The sequence below is a fragment of the Neodiprion pinetum genome, chromosome 3 (genome assembly GCF_021155775.2).
Source record: "Neodiprion pinetum isolate iyNeoPine1 chromosome 3, iyNeoPine1.2, whole genome shotgun sequence".
Classification (NCBI taxonomy): Eukaryota; Metazoa; Arthropoda; class Insecta; order Hymenoptera; family Diprionidae; genus Neodiprion; species Neodiprion pinetum.
The window spans coordinates 36,235,606-36,259,297 of NC_060234.1; the positions used below are offsets into that span (position 1 = coordinate 36,235,606).

The window sequence follows — 23,692 nt, forward strand, 5'->3', positions numbered from 1 at the left end:
TGGGTGAAAAATTTAAACTCCAAACACGGGTTTGGGTTTCGTGTGAAAGTTTTAAATGTGAAAATCTTCTTTCTTCAACATTTTACAGGTCTAGAGTGCAGAAGTAACGTGTTCTTTAGCGAAATCGAACGTGTATCGAGAAACGGTTGATGTAAAGAAAAGAGATTGATCGATTCATTGATTGATTGATCGGCCAAAATTCAATACGTCTCGTTAGAATAGTCGAAATATTACATTCGTAAGCTGTGAAGATTTTTTTTGAAAATAAAAGAATAGCAAATATTTGAATTATAAACGAAGTAAGCTTATTCGTGTCGATTATTCGTTTCAACTTGCTCGCTGTTCTTCCATCACCTCGGCGTCGTTAAATTGTTATCATCGTTATTGTTATTATTATTTAAATTAATATATAGTGCCGATTGTCAGCCAACCAACCTTCTTGTGAAACGTTGTACCGAATGCGCGCGTGTCCGTGTCATTTTATGTAAATACACAAGTGCGGTAATTGGCTTGTTGGCTAATTGGTTTGGTATACTGCTAGGCGACCGCTTGAGTATCGGATTGTGGAAAAATAGTTGAAACCAGTATACCGGTACTCCTATGCATAATGTATGGTCAAAGTGCGTAGAGCTAGGCACCAGCATGACTCTATTAAAGCCTCTCCACGCAGCTGTCCGGACACGTAACGAGTTCTCTGCAGTCTGCGATGCATACCTGGAGGCTGCACTCCGAACGAATATAATTAACGCCTTTCAAAGTTATCGCACCGTTAAAACTGTCCTCAACTTTTACAGAGTCGGCACCATTTGACAAACGCTAAGTTGTCGCGCTTACGCTTCTACGTTGTGCGGTTTTATTACGGTTATTATCATCACAAATATCAGTGCAAGAGAATTGATAAGTTCGCGGCACTGAACATTTATAACGGTTATTAGTATATCTATAGCTATACGACGTACGTAACAATTCATTCTTACCTGCGCGAAATCAATAGTGTTATTTATAATTATCATCGAACGAGGAATTTCTCTTGCGTAAAACATTAATTCACATTGTATGCAACGACCGTGCTTATGATACTGCTGTTGCATACATTTTTTACAACCTATAATGCGGGGATCCCAAACCTGATCGAAGACTATGAATTATTAAAGGATTTTTTCCACAAGCTATACCGTCAGAGAATTGCCAAATGCATCGGAACATATAAATAAGAAGCAGATTAAGCTATTGGAATCAAAAAAATAAATATATATGTATTGGGAAAAAAAAAAATAAAAATTAATGGTTACAATGAGGAAAATTTCACTTGTTATAGTAACTAGAAAAATTCAATAAAACAGGTATCGTTAAAAAAAACTATTTGAATGTTGTTGGAATTACGAAAAACTAGATGCGCGTAACCATTTTGCATTATTGTCGATCCTTTTTTGGTGATTGCAACGCAACATCAGTTTCCGAGGTTTACTCTACTTTTTTAGTTAAACAAGGCTTTAACGTCAATTTATCGTTGCACGAGCATTAAATTTTCGCAACAGTTACAAGAAAATCTAGTAACAGTGATCGTAATAAGACAGAATAGTAACGGATACTAGACTTTCCGATAACGGCTACAAAACTAATTTTCATTTTCTACCTAGAACTATACTTCATGATTGTGGTAAAAAAATGAAAATAGTTAAGGACCGAGCGGTAACAGGAACTAAAAATTTCTCTCAGTGTATAAGTTTCGTTGCGTCGCGACTTGGAATCTTACAATAATTTCAAGAAAAATTACGAGTATCGTTTCTCAGAAAGCAGTATAAAAATTCGTGATTTCCGGCTAAGGGAGAAAGAAATGCAGTTTAATTAAAATAATTTACCCTGCAAATTCTCCACGTTCACAGCTCTGCGACGTTTGGTCGATGGGAGTGACTCTTTACTCATTGGTGACCGGAAAAGTGCCTTGGGACGGATCCGGAAGCATAATCGGTGTGCAGGCGGCGGTGCGATCGGAGCCGTTAAAGTTCCCAGAAAAACCAGAGCTCTCTGCGAAACTGAAGGAGCTGATAACCAGGATGCTGGAGAAGGAACCGTCCGCGAGGATCGCGCTGAGGGACATCAAGATACATCCGTGGGTTACGAACGAGGGGGCGGAAGCTCTGCCGAGCGAAGCTGACAACTGCAGACTTCCGGTTACCGTCACTGACGAGGAGGTCGCCCGAGTCGTTACCAGGGTTCCTAAGCTCGACACCCTCATTTTAATCAAGACGATGCTCAAGCAGCACAGCTTTCAGGTGAGAAAAATCCGAGCAACCGGTTATCTTTAATCAAGGCGAAATCTCAGCCAAGTGTAACGAAACGTCCGTAATCATGTCTGCCAACTTTTTCGAGAAAAGTAATCTCGAAGCTTTTCATTCGGCTGTTTACTACCGCAGGCCGTCTTTTTCCTAGGACACGTGGCTCCGCGCTGTCTGATCACATATACATGTAAGGATGCTTTTAGGGGCATGTAAAAGCGAAATTACTCGCGTATTGTTAGAACGAAACGAGCAAACAATCAGACGAATGCCTAAACCTTGTACGCTTGTGTTTGAACACCGTGAGTTCTCTGCGCGTTGAGTTTTCATCGGAAAACTTGGTCCGAACCTCGTCCTTCTTATTCGCGTTAACTTATTAATGACATTCTCGAGGTTGAGCTTCGTTCAGAATACATGAAGCCCTCCTCGACTTCTCCGAGGGGTTTTTATTTATTATTTACGACCTGGAATGTTATCCCGTTATATCCCGGAGCAAGGAATTTTCTTTTCTATTTCACCGCGCGGAATAACCGTCGTAAAGTTTGCGCATCGAGCTTTCTCGTATCAAGTCTGACGAAAACTATACGCGTTGCAAATATCGTCTTTATACAAGTCCTCGGAGAATCGGCAAAGTTAATTTTTTCCCGCAAAAATTCATGATTTCCAAAGATTGAAAAATCAAGCTTACTTGTTTCACCGTCACTCCAAATTTTTACCAAGCTGAAGGCGTTTTCGTTTTCGAGTATCTTTAACAAGTCTATACGGCGAAGAAAAAGAACCCTCCTAAATTTCAATTCCGAGAATCTGCCTGCCGGTGTCATCTACTTCGATTAAGACTCCTCCTCGATGACTAATGATTAATAAATAAGTTAACGCGTCGTACCGACGATCGATTTTCCTCGGCATTGCGTCGTGCAACTCTGGGTACTTATAAACACTACAAATATACGTCTCGTGTAAAATCTATGCACCGGTAGTCGCCTTTTTACGAAGAAAAACTTAATCGCATGTTACTCGTACGTGGCAAACAGATTCGCAGGGCAATTATCGCTCTGTTTTTCACTTGATTTAATAGACGAGCTCCTTCCCTAGCCTTTGATGAATAATAATACTAAACAACCTTACAGAATGAAAAATAAAAAATAAAATATTCAAAGAAGCGTAAAAGGAAATATAATACAGCGCTGCGAATAACTTTTATCTTCACAAGGATAACTCATCAAGTTGAACAAGCAGCCCTTGGCGCTTAATTGAAACACCGGGCTTACTTCTTATTATCGTTAGGTTGGAGGAATAAAAATATTTACGAAGTATTTCATATATAATATAACGTTCGAGTTTCTCGGCTTCGTTTACACGCCGAATGGAGAAATAAGTAAAAATATTTAGCAAGGTTAATTTTTTGTTCAACTCTTGCCGAAGAAGATATAAAATGTATGATATTGTAATACCGATAACGGTAATAACCATTAATCGTGAATTTTTTTTATCTGATCAAGTGACTATATACATACATTCCAATAAGAACCGTCCTAACATTAACAAGACGAAAAATAAAACATATCGTACGTAACGGCTGTTCGTTTTAAGCATTATTATTAGTATTATTGTTGTTGTTGCTCTTGTGATTATCATTTTTATTATTATACCGATTCAATTTCATTACTAATGCAAGAACGGTGATTTACGGTTAGTAAGTAATAAATTTGAACGGGCCTTGGCTGCATTGCGAAGCTTTGGAAGTACCTAATCGGTACCTTCGACCGTTTCGTTTCGGAGTGATTTAGGTACCTTCGATCAGCTACGAGAAATATATATGAGGACATGTGGGCTGGATGTGGGCCGCAGTTCTGCGCAATCTTTCCCATCGAGCGATTCATATTTACACCTGTAATATTCAAGGACGGCTTTCCCTTAAAGCCTTCGTGATTCCCTCGGGAGAAGAGCGATTCATTTATAACTAATGCATGATCCTCAACCTTTCGAATAATTCCTAGTCAAACTCTGCTGCTTTGTTTGTAGAATTTTTACAATATTTATACATATATATAAATACATATATATATAAATATTGTCGATCAAAAATAGCGAGATAATTAACGATAAAGATATTATTGTTAAAGACAATAAAACAGAGTATAGTAAGAGTATCGACTATATTGATAAAACGGCGAGCAATATTAATTACAAGGGAAAAATGCAAGGCATTCAGATACAATTAAATCATGCAAGAAATTCGAATACATCCAAAGAAAAGGTACGAGTGAGAATCAACAGATTAACGAGACGAGGTATGCGATAGCGATAGAGGAGCGTGCGTTCGCGATACTATTAATTGGGATACATTTGGCGAGATTTACAAAATCGGTCAATCAAGGTAGGCTAGTATGCAATCCACAATCTAAGGTTCTTAAATTAGGGCACAATGCAAGCGACGACAGAATGAGATAACGCGAGAATAATAATATTACAATAAATAAAAACAGTCGGGGTAATCTGCAGTTAGCAGAGAACATTAAAAATAATAAAGAAATTCGGAGATATTGTGAGAAACGAAAGAAACAAGAATTACAAGTCAATCGGATAATATCTAAGTTAATTCAGCGGTTCATCAATTCAATTTAGCGAAACAATATAATAATCCAAATTTAGGTGGACAAGATACTCGATATAATAGTCAAAGTTCACAAATGGTTTTGAAGAAGACAAATCAATGTGTAGTGTCTAGCTTGGAATATATGCGATAGATATGAGATAATTGACGGTAAGATATAGGGAACATACAGATATTCTTAACGTATCAAGAAACAAAATTGCACGAAAGATACGATAATGCGATATATTACAAGCGAGAAGAACTACGGACAAACTACGTGCCAGCGATAATAGAAGCGAGAATTAATCAGAAAGATGTTACTCACAGTACGGCGCAATATCCAGGCTCCGAGAACGACGTGTTACATACACCGCGCAGCGATGAGAGACATATTTACGATATTAATTACTCAACAATAATCGATAGCAAGGCAAATCAATCGAATCAGACAAAGGATCTAGACAAGGTAACGGAAATTACGGTAAAAGATAAGGACAAGGGACTAAGAATAAGACAAACTGAGAAAATGTATACAAGCTAGTTAATTTTTCGATCACTACAACGACCAATAGTCAGCTATTCGAATAAAACAGGTAAATGGGTAATCTCGATGAAATCAGAAGCAAAGCGCTAGCCAAACGCTGCAATTCAGCGACATTAGGTAAGCAAAGCGAAATTAATAAAGAGGAGCAATAGCCACTAGAAATCGAACAAGCAAGTTAACTAGCCGCGAACTTATTTGCGATATTATACAACAAGGGATACGATAAAGGACGAGCCCGTGTGGCCCACGCAGCTAGAGCCGCGAGAAAAGATAAGAGAGAAAATAGGTAAAAGATATAGATAAGGTACGATGCAAATAACTTCGGGCTTCGCAATTTAACAAAGATAACCTCACTTACGTGAATAGAAGATCCAGGCGAGAACGGCACGGACAGCGATAGAACAAATAAAATTGACAAATGCGGTAACAACACTGCCGAGGTGGCGGAAAGCACGTCGACGTAGCGCGAACACTAGACGTAGAATGTGCTGGAATGTGCCTAGTCGAGGGATGCTCCTCGCGATCTCGCTCGATTTTCGCCGTATTGCCGTCCTTGTTTACGGGTGATCGTAATTGGGCCAGCAGGTCACGTGACACGATTCAACAGGTAAGACGGGCGGTAGTCCAACGGCTCCCTCGTTGACATTTATAAATTTATCGACTCGTCGATCGATGTGTAGGGGGGGGGGGGGGGGGGGGGGGGGGGGGGTATCGATGCGGGAATAGATCTTGGCGGTAGATGATGATTTTAATTAAAGCTTCCTGTTCCTCGCTACGCTGGTATTCCCCGCGCAGTCCATTTCTCCGGTTAGAGGGCATCCATTAATCACGCGATGCCTTCATAATCAATTTTATACCCCCCCCCCCCCCCCCTTTGCACGTTATCACGTGATTTTTTTCGCCGATCGACTACTCGCGTGCATGGGTTAAAAATGCGATAAAACCGATAAAAATCTTTAAATATACTCGGTGTTTTTAGAAAAAAATTCACCAAAAAATACACCTGATATTACCCTCCCCCCGTGCGATCAGTCGTGATATTTTCGAATACCCCTCCCCTCTCCCCCCCCCCCCCCCCCCTCGTGAGTCTCACGCGATTAAGGGATGCCCCCTTAGTCGCGGCTCGGTTATAATCGCTGTACGGCACCATCGTACCGAGAGGTGATTGCCACACGGGCCTTTTCATCCAACAATCACCGGTCCGACATGGCCCATACCCAGCCACTCGGGTTTGACGGCCAAGCTGCGATCCTTCGACGAGACATGTGCATCGGACAAACATGCTCCTGCTTGATGGCTGACGGCGAAATAGGCATTGGAGTTGGTTCGGCTCCTGGCCGATAAGTCCGGTCATTAGAGGTCTGTGTTGGCACCTTGCGCTTCGTACCAACACGAATGACCCTGTTCTCAATCCTTGCAGGCATCCACCCGGAGTTAGGTTGCGATAATCTGTCCTCTGGCTGCCGGTAGGACGTTGTTGACCCGATCAGTGACCTCTGCCTTGCGATATATGGTTCTCTCGAAGCTATGTTCTCGGCGGGTGTTCTTGTAGTGCGGTACGAAAGATGAAAAAAAAAAAAACAAAAATAATAGACAGGTATTAGCTTGATGTAAGAAATTTAATCTAAAATTAGCTAGTCGTTGTTTCTGGAGTATTGGCCGCCGACGTGCCTTCGATGTTTATTTGTTATTCTGAGGAGGGAAGAGTGCATCACAATAGCCCATGTGACGCGATATAAAATACCAAGTCACAAACACATATACATATGGGACATTCCATGTCGATTCACCGGGCCATTGGCCCGACCCCTTCCGATTTTGATGTCCAATTTATTTTGGGTTCTGTTTGGCCCAAAATACGACCTCAAATATTTGGAAACTTTTATATCAATTTTAAGGGGTTGCACGAGCTCAAGAATCGTAAAATTGTGAGAAAACATGAAGAGGGATCGTTTTTAAATTGATGATTTTTATTTTTCACAGAAACTAGGACCCAAAACATAATTTTTCGTCCTAGTCCGATAGTGGGCCGAGAACTAGCATTGTTGATTTTTTTTTTTTTTTTCAAGAATATTTTATTTTATTTTATTTTTCGGACGAAAAACAAAAAAAAAATAGTTTAGAAAATAAGGAAAGAGGCCCGAAAATTGTCGAAGAAGCTCTACTTTTTACTAACTTACTATTTTATACCAACTTTTAATCTAAGAAAGAAAAACAAGTTTCACAAGAAAAAAATATATTTTTTGTTTTTCGTTCGCAAAATAAAGTAAAATATTCTTGAAAAAAAAAAATCAACAATGCTAGTTTTTGGCCCACTTTCGGACTAGGACGAAAAATTATGTTTCGGATCCTAGTTTCTGTGACAAAAAAATCATCAATTTAAAAACGATCCCTGTTCATGTTTTCTCACAATTTTATGATTTTTGAGCTCGTGCAACCCCTTAAAAATGAAATAAAAATTTCCAAAAATTTGAGGTCGTCTTTTTGGGCCAAACAGAACCCAAAATAAATTGGACATCAAAATCGGAAGGGGTCAGGCGAATGGCCCGGTGAATTGACATGGAATGCCCCATATATATCTATGTATGAATTGCCTCAACAGCGTTAATCGAGAAGGTGAATTACGATACGGCAATTCGGTATATGTGATATGAATTTATATAATTGTTATTCCTTGCAAGACACGTTCCTAATCTATTCTTTTTTTACGCGGTTTGCCGTCTTTCTGTATTCTGACGCACGTTGCAACGTCGTGAATAAACCTAATAACGCATCTGAGATGGACGTTTAATATAAAACAAAAAAAATGTCCCGCGGATCGCCGGACGTTCAATGATAAATCGTATAATCAAGCGCTATTAAGGTGCTCATTAGGCGTTCTCATCAAAATTTAGGCACTCGATTTTCTCTGTTATTAGAACACTCGATGATACAGCTGTACATCACGATCAGTGTTTCTAAGATGACTCTGCTAATATTACACATGTCATTAAATTCACTCAACGTAATTATTAACCGGTCGGCGATTTTTTTTTTCGGCTCGAATTCCATTCTTTGGGTTCGACGAATGTAAAATAATCGTGCAAAAATAGAAATTGTGCAACGCGACGTCGGTGAACCGTTATCTAATTTTTATACCCTTTGCATTTGTTAAACTCACGTAGAAACGTTGCAAGTAAAAGAGGTGAAGATGAATCGAAAGCGAAAAATGAAACGAAACTTAACGAGGATACAAGGAGAAAATTCGGGATGTTCGAGATTTGAACTTGTCGAATCTTCACGGTTTGATAAAAGTATCGTTTCCGCAGAATCCCTTCCTGGCAAAAAGAAGTACAAAATCTGTGTCCAGCGACACGATGCCAGGTGATATTTCTCAACCACCGATTGCCGGCCGGACGGGAAGTTCCGGAATATCCGAGAAGAGTTCGAACATCCGGGCGGAGAAATTTCACGAGGCGGGAAGAAGCAACTCGGCACCGGACACCTTCGAGGGTCACCTTTGCAGCGACAGGTGAGATCGAGTTACGAAAAAATCTCAATTCCACGCCTCGTTTATGATACAATTACCTATACAGGGGAGAAGGGGTGGGAGAAAAGGAAAGAAGCGAGAAAATTTACACAAATTATCAACCGATCTGCAAACAAAGTGCAGGTGTAATTGATCGGCGTTTATGCAAAAACATTTATTAAACCTGCTCTTTGAGGATTTGATAATTTCGGCAAAGCTCGATTAGATCTGAGAGTTTATTGCCAATTAATTAACCCGCAGTTTCCAGGTGCGTTACTTTCGCAATCAGTGCTGAACGTTTCTTTCTTGTAAATCATGCAGACTTTCCGTAAAAATGATTTATTTTTCATCTGTTCTCTTCAATATGCCGAAACGTGTTCATCTCACTTTCTGGAAGAACAAACACATAATTAGCATAAGTCGCCTAACGCGAGTAAATGTCTTCATTTTTTAATTCTTTTTAATCGTATTTCTTTATCGTTCAAAAATTTAGAGCCTCAGTTATTTTTCACTGTTATCCTGCAATTGCGAATTTCTTTCAGGCAAGTGTCCGTCGAAAGTCCGTTGCCGCCGGTGACCGAAGCTTTGATACAAGAGAGCGATTCTTACAAGCGATGATATAAGATATCGGAGCAACGGCAGTTTTAAAACGTAGCAAATCGATCCTCGTTAATTACCGTGTTATATTTTCGAGGCGACGATTGCGGTCAAAGGTAATTTTGTTTTTTTTTATTTTTTTCAACACGACTCACCCTGAGCACAGAACGAAATGTCGAATTCGAAACTTACGCGGCTCCTCTCATGCAGTGGGGGTAAAAGAAAAGCGCGAGGTCAAGAAGACAGAAATATAATTTGAATTTCGTGCCGGGTGTATGATATAGAAGTTATAATTCCGAATAACTTAGGTGCCAAATATGATGGAAAATAAGACATACATTGCGTGTAATAATACATAATAAGGTGTGTAAATTTAAGCCGTTTTAGCACGTATACATATATTAACATACGTATATACACACAGCTGTGTTTGACCAAACTTATAACAAAGCGTTAGACATCGATCCTTGCACAGTAATTTTCTGTGCCGAATCAGGATATTATATTACTATATGCCCGTTAAAAGCGGCGGTACAAAGGATCCGTGTCGAAAAAACGAGAGAGAGATTAGAAGAAGGAGAACAACAACAAAAAAGGAACATATTCGACGTTGAGTTACCCGTAAAAAATTTCGCACCATGACCGAGCGTGATTCTCCTATATTTCGTACACGTGTAGGTAGATACATATTATGTAATATATATATATATATATATATATATACATATATATATATAAATATATTTATATGTGTATATATATATATACGTATAAAGTAAAATAACACAGGTGTGTGGGTGGTTTTAGTACGACTATTACCACGCGACCAGGTCATCGACTCCTAAAATTACCGGCAAGACTTTATTATAATATATATGAACACTTAGAGCAGACGCGTATGATACGTAGATATGTGCATTAACTATAATCACAATTATAATACCTGTACCTTATTGTTATAATAATACTGAAAACTGAACGAACCAACGAAATTATAATCTTCCATAAGCACCGCCGATTTTTTTAATCTACACAATTAGGATATAATCATTATACATACATACGTACACCTGTTGTTAATAATAAATGAGAGTCAAATTTTATCTCTGATCTGTATATAAATTATATATATATATTGAACTTTATTATATACGTAAATAACAGATAAGGAATATAATAAATCTATGTATAAGCATGTAAGACATATAAGTATAATATTGTATAGGTACGTATACTCGTTACATATTAATATTTATACGTCATTTGTTATCCCTTAATTAAAGGGGACGCGGGAACCTTGGTTACAATGAAAAAGACACGGTAAAATTGTCACAGTTTCTTTAATACACGTATATAATAACCTGAGATTCGTATTTGTTGATTTCAGTATTCGACACACGGTTAAAAAATCGGTTTGCATTTTCGGTAGTTTTGACAATACGGATGACTTGAGGTACGTGAAACATTCGGAATAAGGGAAAATGAATGAGCTTTAAAATTTTATCAATATTTTATTGATCGAGTTGCTAAAAATGTCGGTTCTTCTTACACGCAAGACTTTGGTTCTCATAAAAATCCATTGCATAAAATTCTTTCGACTAAACGGAGTTGAGATTATTCGCCAATGTCGAAACCAAAAAAACGATGCATAAAAGTGAAAAAAAAAAAAAAATTAAACGAAGGTGTGTACATAATTCTATACTAAATGAATAATTCAATTTAACTTCGGATACTTCAAATCATCAAATCAAACTCGTAACTTTTTTTCATTACTTGGTTTGAGAATCAAGTTTCCCCACCTATTTCTGAAATTCGTCAATCTCTCGAAATCACTGATAATATTTTAACGTGAAAGTTGACCGCTAATTCTTAAAAACAAAATTAACGATTTGTTGAAAAATAGAAGTAAATATATTTAAAACAAGAAACATGAAATAGCGGACTCGAGATTTGAAACCAGACAATTTTAAGTTAAGCTACAGAAATAATTCCAACTAGGTATATAATTTCTGTGAATCATTCGTTCTAACAGTCAAATACTCCATCCGACTTGACCGCTCTTCGCGCACACCCCTGGAAACGAACAATAAGCAGGAAAAAAAACGAAAAATACCGCCGATAAAATAGCGCGGTCCGAGTTAAAGCTCGAGGCTAGAAAAGCTTCTCTACGGCTCGTAACTACGACGAGGGGGGTGGACGGAGGCCTTTGCGATCCGTGGTGTTATTATAGTTACGATGGCCTCGGTGTTGAGAGCTGTTGTTAGGCGCACTGTCGCGTAAACAGAAGGTAACGAACCGGGAACAATCGGACCACGCCCCAGTGCTTTTTCGAAATAAGTCGACGGGACGGAAGTTACAATATGATCGGTTCAACCGGCGCCGATCTTCGCGCCAAATTTCCGATCAAATCTCATTCCGAGGCTTACACGCCGAGTGCGAGTGTCCGGTTTGATTATAGGAAAGATGCGAAAGGGTGGGAATGAGAAATTAATAACACTAATGATTTCAGAACGTCGATTTACTGCGACTCTTGACAATTCTTGAAATTACCGGTCACGCGGTAAGTTGGGAGTTGAGTAATTAAACCTCGTCCTCGAATCGACTGCCAGCATATTTTTTTACAATCGTAATCGTATTGGTATGATTTGTTCGTGATGATTTCGAATTTTTACTTCTCGTTGCGATCATTAAGAATTTTTCATTCCACCCAACGAGGGGTTTTATCGATGAAGTTTGATTAATTAAACGTTTTTTATACATCGACTGACAAATTATTCAGCCGAACGTCTCCAGTTTGTCTTAGAGTCTACGGTTTGAAATAGAGATGAGGCTTTTTGCCTCGATGATGGTTGGATATATGTACCAAGGTTCGTAAGTAAGCTCAAAACCTCCTCGAGCTCCTCGAGCTTGCTAATTCGTCTTATCGTTAATTCGTACACGCTTCTCCGATTTACCCATTAGATGGACAAACCAGGGTTGGGCGTTTGCTAAATGTACATAATGTACGCGCAGTGCTTGTAAAATAATATAAAGCCTCAGTCACGTGAAACGTGCAAAAAGCTCTATACTTGGCTAAAAGGTAAGCTTCGCGCGTCAAGTCCGCGAATTAAATGATAATAATACGTATGAAGTGAGCGAATTTTGTGCGTGCGGTGAAAATCTCTGATTGTGAGACGAGTTAATTTTCGTAGTAAACTTCGTGTAACTGAGGACGAAGAAAGAAAAAAGAAATATATTTTACATCTTTTATTTCGAAATCTCCGACGATATCTTGACACCTCGATACTACTACAGTAATTATCAATTATTATCGCAATTGGGTTAAATTCAGGGTTTATCGAATCTCGCATTATTCACATTCTCCAATGCATACCTGCAGTAAAATATCTTCTCATTTTACGAAGTGCACCTTTCTTAGCGAAGCGATCAACGAAAGTTCTCTAAATATATTCGTAATTGAGTCACTCTAATATATCCGGTTGAGATATCGATCGTTTCTATTTAAATCTCACGTTCCGCATGTTCACGATAGCTATGATGTTGTATAAGATTTTATCCTGTATCTACGAACCCAACTATGGATTAAAAGAAACAAAAAAAAAAAAAACGCAGTTTCGGTCGTTGCGCTTTAGCGCTGAGTATGTATATTTTATGTCGGTAATTGCACGAGCTTTATTAGGTACGCGGTATTTCAAATAATAATAATAACGATAATAACAATAATAATAATAATAACAAGTTTCGATTTATTCGTCGGCGTAAAGCTATCATGTGACACGTGGTTTACTTATTGATTCACATATATATATATATATATATATAAGTATATGTTAATATGTATATGTAGTTGCAGCACCGCGAAGTTCATCTGTGCATTTTTTCAATGTCATAATTATTTATTCCAAACGCTTGTATACCTGCACAACCCGGTCATGAGTTCTTTTTCTCCATAATTTAACGATGTATATATAATATAGAAGTTTGAAATTAATAACCACTTTGGTTATATATTAAAAATAATTCGTCGAAGTTGGTCATAGTAAATAATCAATAAAAAGATTTTTTACTATGACCAACTTCGACGAAAGTACTTTTAATATAGGTACGTAATATAAGCGTTTGGAATGAATAATTATGACATTGAAAAAATGCGCAGACGAACTTCGCGGCGCTGCAACTTGCTTGCGAAGAAGTTCGGTTTTCGCGCTCATCACTGCTAGCTTTACGTATATATAGGTATATGTATATAGAAAAACACCCGCTGCAAAAATGTGTGACGATGAAAGAAAATTTGTAATTTATATAAGTATATTATAACGAATATAAAGCGCGCGCGGATTGTAATTAGCCGAAGTTTAGATTATCGTTGTAATTGTATATAACAAGAAACTTACATGCAATATTGTTGTACAATGCACAAGCACTTTATATAACATATATATTATATATATATATATACGTACACATGCCTATATATGATACGTGTTGTGTGTTATAACGTGAACCTAATGACACGACGTGAGGCGTTACGTATGCAATAGTAGATAATTGTTTACGTGGATGTATGCTTGTCACTTATGTGTATAACATACGTGCAATATGGGTCGCCCTCCGGAGGCTTGATCAGAGAGCATTGTGTGCGGAGTTTTTGCCGTGTCACGTCTTGATCGTCGATAAAAAACGAAATTTATTCCTAAAATCATCGATACGTATCTGCAGTCGTGCCGCGTGACGTTGCGCGCGATCCTTTTATACATTTTGCCTTTTACACACGTTCATGTTTACGAATACATGTTAATGTAGGTGTAGGTATAGGTATGCCATGACAAAAGGAAACCCGCGCGATCCGATATTTTACATTTCATTTATTTTGTTCATTACAGTATTGTTCTTTCTCGTTGTGCTTTTTTTTTTTCAATCACACGAGTTTCACTGATAAAGTATCGAGGAAACGGAAACAATCAGTCCCCCCCTTAAATAACTGCGGGTTATTGATTGCGTTGATAGAAACGCGGCGTCAATGTCGTACGTCGGTAGAATTTATTATGTACAACTGCGTATGAAATATACTTATGTACCTTCTGAAACGTGAAAAATAATTTTACATTCCTTTGTTTTTTCGTAATTGATAATACTAGCGTCACTTTGATTAATTTCAAACAGTTTTTAAACAAGTCGTAAATAAGTGCAAACTAATGCGAGAAACTCTCACTCGTATAAATAATTATTATGAATACAGCTAATTTTGAATCATGAGCGAAATATTTATAGACAAGTAAATTATATAATATCGTTGCCACATATTTGTGTATAACAATATCGAAATTATCAACTGCTTATTTACTCCAAATAATTTATAGAACACCTTATGACCGTACGTAATTCAAACTGTTCTCTATACTATGCCTGCAGCGTTTAAAAATGCACTGAAATATACGCGCGATGTGTTGAAAAAAGAGGAAAGAAAACTAAACTGCAAATATCCAACGCCGAGTAATCAAATTTATTATAATCCACGTACGTAAACTCTACTCTAAATACTTAAATTTTTTCTATTCAATCCTAGATGTTGTTACATGTTGCTACTTAATTCACATACATGTAAATAGTTTTAACATATATTAATAGCTGTCAGCCAATGTGTAGCGAAAGTTTTAAAAACCATATGTAAATGCGGAGCTTTTGAAATTTTTACTTGTAAAAGTAACCTTTCACGCGGCAAACACTCTGAACGAAAAATAATTTGATAAGTTACTTGGTTGTATTATAGAAGCCCAAACACCAGTTTTCACTCTCCCGAATATCTTTTTCTTCAATACGTCACTTACAGCGTTGTTGTCTGTCCTTCTCTCTCTCTCTCTCTCTCTCTCTCTCTCTCTCTCTCTCTCTCTCTCCCCCTCTCTCCCTCTCTTACTCTGTCTTTCTCTGTCGGCAATGTGTATTCGAAAACAACGGTCTTGAACCCTTATGTTCATGATTTCGTGTACATTAATAATGAGACAAATAGTGAGCAGATACAAGGTAAATTAATCAAAAAAAATTAATGAAAGCAGAAGATATAATAGAAAATTCGGAGACCTTATATTAAAGGCTGAGGGACCATTATGTAGGCACGACTTTAGAAATTTAGTATCTTAAGGCTTGTAAAATACGATAAGAAGCGAATCGTATTAATTTTTGAAGTCATATCGAAAATTCGACTTACCCTTATAATAATAATAAATTAAACATCTGGTAATAATTTGTTGAACGATCAATGAATGACGTCTGGGAGGGCTATGTCTGTATTGAATTTTTTTTTTTTTGTTTATTTTTTCTCTCAACTTTTCTTCGTATATGATCCTTGCGATGATTTTCCAGGGTTCGACTGTACGTTGCTATTGTCGAAGAAAAAAAAATCGATAACGAGATCTTTGCTTGGTACGTTCTTGTCGATTCGTGATATTTGGTAATTGGGCTTTGAATTCACTTATTCAGTACGTGAATAAATACGTCTAGAAGGTTTAGAATTTGGTTTTCCATTTATCCGTGCACATATGAACAATGTGACTTGAATCGATAGGTACCTGAATTTGACAACTTGTAGTTTCATCGTAATTAAATACTATATACTTTGTTACATTATTTGTAATAATGAACGTATGTTATAAAATTTATATTGATTCATTTCGTACATCGTACGCAAAAGTATAGCCTTTTCAGACGTTACAAAAAAACTACGGGTACATTATGTAATGATTATAAGCTTAATGCAATCGATGTATATGTATATTACATTAATAACTGATACGCCCGAATATATTATGATAAAACTAATATATATATATATACTCATATTGTATAAATGTTTGTCACACCTTATATTCTTGTAATTAAATGCACAAAAATATTTTATACTTTATATTTAATGCACACAAAATTTCTGTCTTACCATACTAACTCACGAGGAAAATATTGTAGCTTCATACTTAAATATATTGTCAAACATTATACGTGATTGTGAAAATAGGTGAACCGATGAAGAGTTCATTCGAGTCTAGTGAAAATTTAAAAAAGTGGCTCAGCACGATAAAAGAGTTGAGATTATACGATTTATGTTTTACCGATACTATTTGCAACACGCAAATGTTGTTTGAAAGTCAAAAAGAAAAGAAAGCCATGTTTCTGAATTTAGACAATCAAACATATTGATACACACTAAATACTAAATCTCATATTGTGCTACAACTTATTATAAACTATACGTGTAAACTTGATTCAACTGTAAAATTTTCTTCTCCAAATAACTATACTATATGAATTAAAAATTGAAGAAAAAAGATACTTCACGTCGTCATCACCCCAGCATCTTGCCTTCAATTGTAAACCAGACAATTTGCGAGTAGGACTCGCGCCCTTAGGGTTCCGTACAAACTTTATTATTTTTTTTATATCATATAACTACAAATTAACAATTTTCGGAATTTTTCCTTCGCTTGTGTTGTGAGACCTTGCGTCTCTCCAAATTTCATGATTCTAGGTCAACGGGAAGTCCCCTAGTTACAGGTTTCGGTGAGTAAGTTTGCGAATATCAGAATACGTGACATAAATGACCGTATCTTTTGATTGCGTTGACTTAGAAGATTGAATTTTTTACACTTCTAAGGGACGGTAGACCTTAGTATTCGGTATTAATTTCAACTCGATACTTCTACTCGTTCCTAAAAAAAGGGTCTTGACAGACGAACAGACAGACAAATGGACAACGAAGTAATCCTATAAGGGTTCCATTTTTATTATTTCAGGTATGTACGTAATCCTAAAAATCGATCAAAATGGCCTAAGCCGTAATGATTGAACTCTCGTCGCTTAGGAATCGAGAAAATCCTGTGAAAAGTTGGGACTTAAAGATCCGTCACCCTTTTAAAAATCTTGGAAATACCTCGCAACAAAATTGAACGCTTACTCCGAGTGCTTGGATGAAAATCATATACATCGGTTTTATCATAATTCATAAAGCAAAATTTCATGATTTCGAAAAGTAGTTTAAAAACATTTTTGGTTTTTGAAAAATGGCGCGCACGTGAAAGAGCGTCATTGGTAGAAGTTCTGGGATCTGCCGTTCCACGCTCCGCGCATGCGCCGAACTGATAAATCGCAACAGCAGCCTCTGCTAGGTGTACGAATCGTCGGCGTTAGAGTGTTTTACTTTTTTGCTTAGTACGCCATTATGGACTCCTTGGCGAGTTATACGAGCGACGGTGAGGAGAGCAACGCATCCGACGATTCGAAGGTAAGTTCTGAAGTAACGAGGTATTTCCTCGCTCGATTGTCAACTCGAGCCTCGTTCCCAGCTTGCGAATTAGCGTCGTAGCGATGTTCGCTTTCAGTTGAACGCATCGTCAATCTTGGAAGTGAATCGTTGCAAATGGCTTCGAGGCTAGTTTACTTTCGCATTGCCATGACAATTCACGTCATTGACTTATCGCCTGGAAAATTCGACTCGCGTCGAATCTCGTGCCAATTGTTTTCTACGCTCCTTCGCAAGAAACTCGCAATTTAATCATTGATCAGCTTTACCTTTGGCCCCCTTGGACTCATTCTACAACCAAAGGTCCATAATAATTTAAGGCTAATGTTTTTCGAACTGGTGATACTGTGCTTGAGAATATTTCCGTTCAATATTTGGGCAACACACAATGCCATACACCGTGTTATTACATGGAAATGTTGAAACTGATAGTGGCTTATTTATAACTTGACAAACTAATATTTACCGATCCTACCACATTGGTGATTCATAAATGCAGCTTAATATTCTCTTGGGAAAAGGCAAGCCTTTGGGTACCGATATTGGCCTAATTTTACCTGAATTTGTTTTATCAAGATGCCGTACTCAGAGAGAGGAGAGGTTGCTGCAAGACGTGCCAGTGACGCCAATTACGATCCCGTTCAAATGGACATGAGTGAGGTATGGTATAAATGTGCGAAATATGGTAAACGAAACAGAAAGGCCTAGATATGCTATGATTTTTTACAATTTTAGACAGTTTTATATCACTTTCGTGGTGCCGCATCGACACCCTTTTTAGAAACAATCTTATGCTGGTCTTGAAAGTCTTGTGAACTTATCTCTCTAATGCTTAAATTCATGAGTCATGAATCTAAACAGTACAAAGTTTAGAATTTCTACCAAAATTTTCCGTCCAACAGATGTTTTTATCTCTGATTTCACCCAGGCCTACAAGTATATCATGCTAATTGGAGCGCCTGGGTGAATACTGGCATAACTCTATAAAGCTCTTTACACAGTGGTGCAATTTGTAGACATTGATTTCGATTAGGAGGAAGTATTTCGAAAGCATGAAACTTTTACGGACCAGCATTGATGATCAGAATAGCTTTGTTATTGACCTGATTAATATTCATAAGTAAATGGGAATGGTGCCATTTCGTGAGAAAATATTAACACGTAGCTCTGTTGATAATACATGATACAATATCTACGCACCTCGGCAAGGTCTATGCTGTGTGAGGGTCTTTCAAGACTACCCCCAAGTCCTAATCCGAAGATAAAGGTGAGTAGAAGAAGCCAGCAGAAGGTAACAACCATACCAAAGAAAACAAAAATTTCAATGACTCATTTAAACCGCTACTAACGCTGGTGCCCATGAATTTTGCAAGCTCCCTTAATGATTGTCTTATTTCGGAGAATCCGGGCTTATTTCTAAAACAAGCGTCCCAATTGATCACAAATCGGAAACCACAGAGTCAGACTGAGAAACATCTCATATGTTTGAATATAATTTAGCAAGTATACTGTTCGATGAATTCCAACATTCGACATTTACTTTCACACCAGCATAGCTCAGGGATTGTTAGGTAGATACTTGTGTAGAAACACTCAAAAATCTCGCCTAATAACAATATAAGTGTTACTGCAATAAATATACCAAACATTCGCTCATTTGGTTATGGGAATTCACACAAATTACCAGACTTAAATCCAGTTGGGGAATTGCACTAAAACTTTTTTTTTTTTATTTCTTTAGGAAAGCAACAATAACAACTCTTCTGGCGAGTCAAGCAGCGAACGCGCCAACAGTCCCGCTACCGCACAGTTTCGGCGTGGGTCAAAAGTGGAAGCAGGGCGGTCGCATTCGTCATCCTCAGACCAGAGGTAGGCTGGTTTGTTGCTTATTTTTCTCCGATGCTGCTGATAACATGAACTGCATTTTATACGCTGCTGTTATTTTCAATTCAAACCATTATGGAAGCTAATGTCATTATATCAATAGTCAATATGATAGTAAAACGGAAAGTCTATAAGCCTGAGAACTTCCAATTACAGGCTACGCAATCGCCATGATATTAAATCTCGTAACTTATTTCAACTTATTTTCTTGTGACCCCTTTGTGATTCCTGCTGTAAAAGTATCCAAGAGTTTTGACAAGGCTTGATTCGGAATCTGTTAACGCCAGAGTTGTTCATCCTTAAATTGCCGCGGTAACGTGCATTCGCAGATAATGGAGGGTAACAATTGGGTAATATAAGTGGTTTTGTATTTTATTCTCAGGACCGCTGTCGTGCATGTCATCTTCCTCTAGAAATTTTTTCTGCGAAGTTAACTCTAGTATGATTAGAAATTGTACATTTAAAGCTATACGATGTCATTGAATTATTTCATTTTAATTTAATGAATTATGTATCAAAGGATTTGGTTACATGCACGTTGCCTCTGAAATTCCACCCTTTAAGCGAGCAATTTAATAATACAAATCTGTGTGGTATATCCCTGCAGAACGTAATGGTTTTACAGGCGATCGAACCATGAGACGCACACAACCAACCCACGAGAAGAACAGAAGAAGGAGAAATCAGACCGACCCAGACATTCAGAAGACAAATATCGCGGCGATGACAAATATCGAAAATCTGCACACGACCATGACAGAAGAAGACGGGACAGTGATCACAGAGACGGGAAGGATGGCAGAAAGTCTAGAGATGACGAGAGGAGGACTAAGGAAGAAGACAAACGCAAAGATCGATCTGCTTCCAGGTCAAATAGAGAAGAGAAAAGCGAAGATAAGGATAGAAGCAACAAAGATTATCATCATCGAGATGATCGGAGAGATAGAGACAGACGCAGAGATCGTGACAGAGATCGCCGACATCCCAGAGAGGAAAGAATCAAAGATCGTCACAGAGAAGAGCGTCCAGTTCATCCGAAAGAAAAAGAAAGAGTCAGATCTCGATCCAGATCCAGGTCTAAAGATCATGTAGTGCCCCCGTTCAGGGCAATGACTTATCGTGAGGAAAAAAGTAGAAACAAAATGGCGCAGCTTGAAAAATTAGGCATAGAACTAAAAGCTCCGGAAGGGGAAAATAGTGCAACGAATGTTCAGAGTGAACAGAATTATTATAATCCCCTGGCTACAGCTACTCAAGGAAAGTATGCGGAGCAAATACAGAAGCGGAAACTTCTGTGGGCTAACAAGGTGAGGAATTACTTTTATCAGTTTTCAATCTTAGAATTAAGGTTAACTTTGAAAAAGTGGGTGGAATAAGATACAGATCAAAAATCTCAGTCTCGTCAGAATCAGAAGAAAGAAAAAATGCAAGCATCATGTCTTCTCTGCTTTATAGTAACATATATAAGAATCTCTTTTTCAATTCCAGTCATTTTATCTTATTCCACCCAGTGCCTATATGATGTAAAAACATTTCTCATCTTAACGTGCATTAGTTTTTTCAAGCTCATATCCATAACTTAACTGTTGGAACTACTTTTTGAATCGATAGTCAAAGCCGGACGAAAGTAAATCCACAAGTTTGGCAGCTGGAACAGCCAACACATGGGTTGGTACGACATTTACGCACGACCAAGACGGTAAAGTAACGGCAAAGTTCAAACGACTGATGGGGATCAAAGGTGACTTACCGGTTTCCGGACCTGGATCAGAAACTGGACCTAAACCAGAGATACTAAAAAAACAGGAAGAAATGTTCAGTAACATGGAACAGCAATACGAAGTTGCACGTGCTACAACCCACACTCAACGCGGAGTCGGATTTGGCTATGCTACGGGGGGGTATCAATTTCCACGATAAAAAGTCTGGTGTGCATTTAGACTTTGCTATATCCAATACTACAGAGTTATTTTTACGGACATGGGTTACCCGTTAGTATTCATCCAGTAGCTAATTGAAGAGTTCTTGCGAACTTTTCAAAAATGGTAAGTAAAGGTTATATTGAGATCGATTTTTCTTTAGGGTGTTGTTAATCCGTATAGGTATGCTCCGTATATAGTCACAAGACTTGTGTAAGATGTCAAAGTATTTTATAACAAAATATCTGAGTAACCGTCGTTACCAAAATCACACCAGATTGTCGCAAATTAAAAAAGCGTTAATACATATAACAAAAATATATTTCGGGAGTGCGGGGAAAACAGTATGAGAGAGAGAGACAGTTATTACTATCATGTACTTCTACTATGAAAATAAATTTAATACAGACCCATTACTTTGTACGGAATACGTTTACTTCCCTCAATTGAGGTAAGTCGAAAAATGTTGGTCTCGTGGGATAGGTTATTCATGTACACGTTGCTCGCGATACAATCATCATTATCTTATCACCTACAGTTGTGTAAAAATGTAATTTTGCTACACTAAAAATGGTCAATTATAAACCAATTTTTGTCGAAAGTGACAAAGCGCTTCCTTTGTAAGTGTTTTTTCTTTTTGATGTTCCTTTTTTTTTTTTTTTTCCATTTTGACGAAATATATCTTGATACAAGAAGTCCTATTCTACGATGTTACGAAAAATGTTTTGTAAGTACGACTTATACCTACATTGTACAGTAATACTAAAATGCAGTGGCTGTAGAAAAGAAACTACAATTATTTCACGCATGAATTTTTCCAACTTAGATTAAGTTTAAAATTAATTCATTCTCTGCAAGCCGGCTGACTTACGTATACATGGTATGGGATGAATCATGCTTAAAATTTTGCTAGTGTGAAATTCTATACTTGGGATCTTGTAAATAAAATTCTATATTCAGAAAGAAGTAAAGGCGAATAAGAAAAAGTGATACAAATTTTCGACACATTTTAAACTAGAACGATTTTTCAACTTTTTTTCAAGCAAGTTTCGAACTAATAGGTAATTTTTACACTCCTGCCATTTCTTGTAAGTTCCATACTGGGGAAGGTTCAAGATTCAAGAGTGCTGGATTCAATTACTTCAGTGGCAAGCACATGGTGCAGTCACTTAGTGTTTTCAGTGACTTATTATTTGATGAGACAAGCTGCAATGCAGTACAGAACAAGTCTCAGTTCCTCATTTCATGTGTTTGTTGAAATTCTTCATAGTTCTACAATGTAGCAATATGCACTGCCTCACCTCTCCAATTAATTCTATCGCCTCTGGCATTTGACTACGTGTAATAGCAAGACCAGTTGTTGCTGTATCAGTTTCATCTTTTCGGAATGAAATATTCACGAAAGAACACTTGTGAATAGTCTAAGGCTTTCTCATTTTTCCCAATTTCACAGCTTCACTTACAATTAAATGCATATCGGACCTCCCAGATTTGCGAGGAAATTCATGAAGTTACATTTTACATTTTTCTTCTCCTGAGCAGCAACAATGCTCCAAACTTTTGGAAAGAACAAGATGTATAATCGCAATTGCGTGATTACTGGGAAAATGTAGGGAAATTGATGCTTGCAAGATGTTAGGATTCACATATCAGTAGCGTGAGCGAGAATTGGCTGCAATTGCTGGTGTTTTCGTTATCTTCCCAAATCATTCCCAATGACAACACGACCGTAATTGCAAACTGTACCATTTCCCAAAGGACAAAATGGCTTCATTGCCCAGGAGAGAGAAAAACTTGTAAAACACGATTAGCTCACAAGACCGTTTACTGTGATATTGAAAATTTCTTTTAAATTGCAATATGAATATGACAATGGACACTTTTTGCTGTGTTTACATGATAATGTAAAGCCAGTAATTGTTACGGAATTTAAAAAAATATGAGGAAATCAAAAGTTTCATTCCAGTTTGTAAAAATCACAGAAAATTGGATTGTCTAAAACACGATGTTTATCGAATCTAACCTGGTTGAGGACCGTTGACAATTATTTTTGCGCACCGATCTTGTCGTGTGTG

At 37.5% G+C, this 23,692-nt stretch overlaps 2 protein-coding genes and 1 long non-coding RNA gene across 12 annotated transcripts in view; all 3 read left to right on the top strand.

The window, feature by feature from the left end:
- LOC124214968 (calcium/calmodulin-dependent protein kinase kinase 1) overlaps positions 1-16,847 on the top strand; it is a 51,424-nt gene extending 34,577 nt beyond the window's left edge. For all 6 annotated transcript variants that reach the window (XM_046617779.2, XM_046617782.2, XM_069134717.1 and 3 more), the window contains 3 exons: positions 1,887-2,276; positions 8,728-8,930; positions 9,470-16,847. In XM_046617779.2, coding sequence (XP_046473735.1) covers positions 1,887-2,276; positions 8,728-8,930; positions 9,470-9,545 — 669 coding nt within the window. In that variant the 3' untranslated portion in view covers positions 9,546-16,847. The remainder of the gene's footprint in view (positions 1-1,886; positions 2,277-8,727; positions 8,931-9,469) is intronic.
- Positions 6,518-7,505, top strand: LOC124214974 (uncharacterized). The gene is made up of 2 exons (XR_006882245.2): positions 6,518-6,778; positions 6,840-7,505. It is a non-coding gene; the product is annotated as an uncharacterized lncRNA (long non-coding RNA).
- An 804-nt stretch (positions 16,848-17,651) lies between the features above and the next one.
- Positions 17,652-22,033, top strand: LOC124214969 (arginine/serine-rich coiled-coil protein 2). Of its 5 annotated transcripts, none has more exons than XM_046617787.2 (6): positions 17,741-17,796; positions 18,391-18,474; positions 19,024-19,105; positions 19,556-19,683; positions 20,324-21,005; positions 21,310-22,033. In XM_046617787.2, exons 3-6 carry the CDS (start codon positions 19,028-19,030, stop codon positions 21,616-21,618), a joined length of 1,197 nt encoding a protein of 398 aa, XP_046473743.1. In that variant the 5' UTR covers positions 17,741-17,796; positions 18,391-18,474; positions 19,024-19,027; the 3' UTR covers positions 21,619-22,033. The 5 variants fall into 5 exon arrangements, with proteins under 5 accessions (XP_046473740.1, XP_046473743.1, XP_046473744.1 ...); XM_046617788.2 differs by having other exon boundaries at positions 19,024-19,081; XM_046617784.2 differs by lacking the exon at positions 19,024-19,105 and having other exon boundaries at positions 17,652-17,796.
- The last annotated feature ends 1,659 nt before the right edge of the window (positions 22,034-23,692 follow it).

What these genes read in the sequence shown, in the direction of transcription:
- LOC124214969 (XM_046617784.2), top strand. Translation starts at nt 17,734, where the DNA reads ATGGACTCCTTGGCGAGTTATACGAGCGACGGTGAGGAGAGCAACGCA. An exon ending in ACGCATCCGACGATTCGAAG is followed by an intron (nt 17,797 to 18,390) that starts GTAAGTTCTGAA and finishes TGTTTTATCAAG; the next exon opens with ATGCCGTACTCAGAGAGAGG. An exon ending in TCGTCATCCTCAGACCAGAG is followed by an intron (nt 19,684 to 20,323) that starts GTAGGCTGGTTT and finishes ATGGTTTTACAG; the next exon opens with GCGATCGAACCATGAGACGC.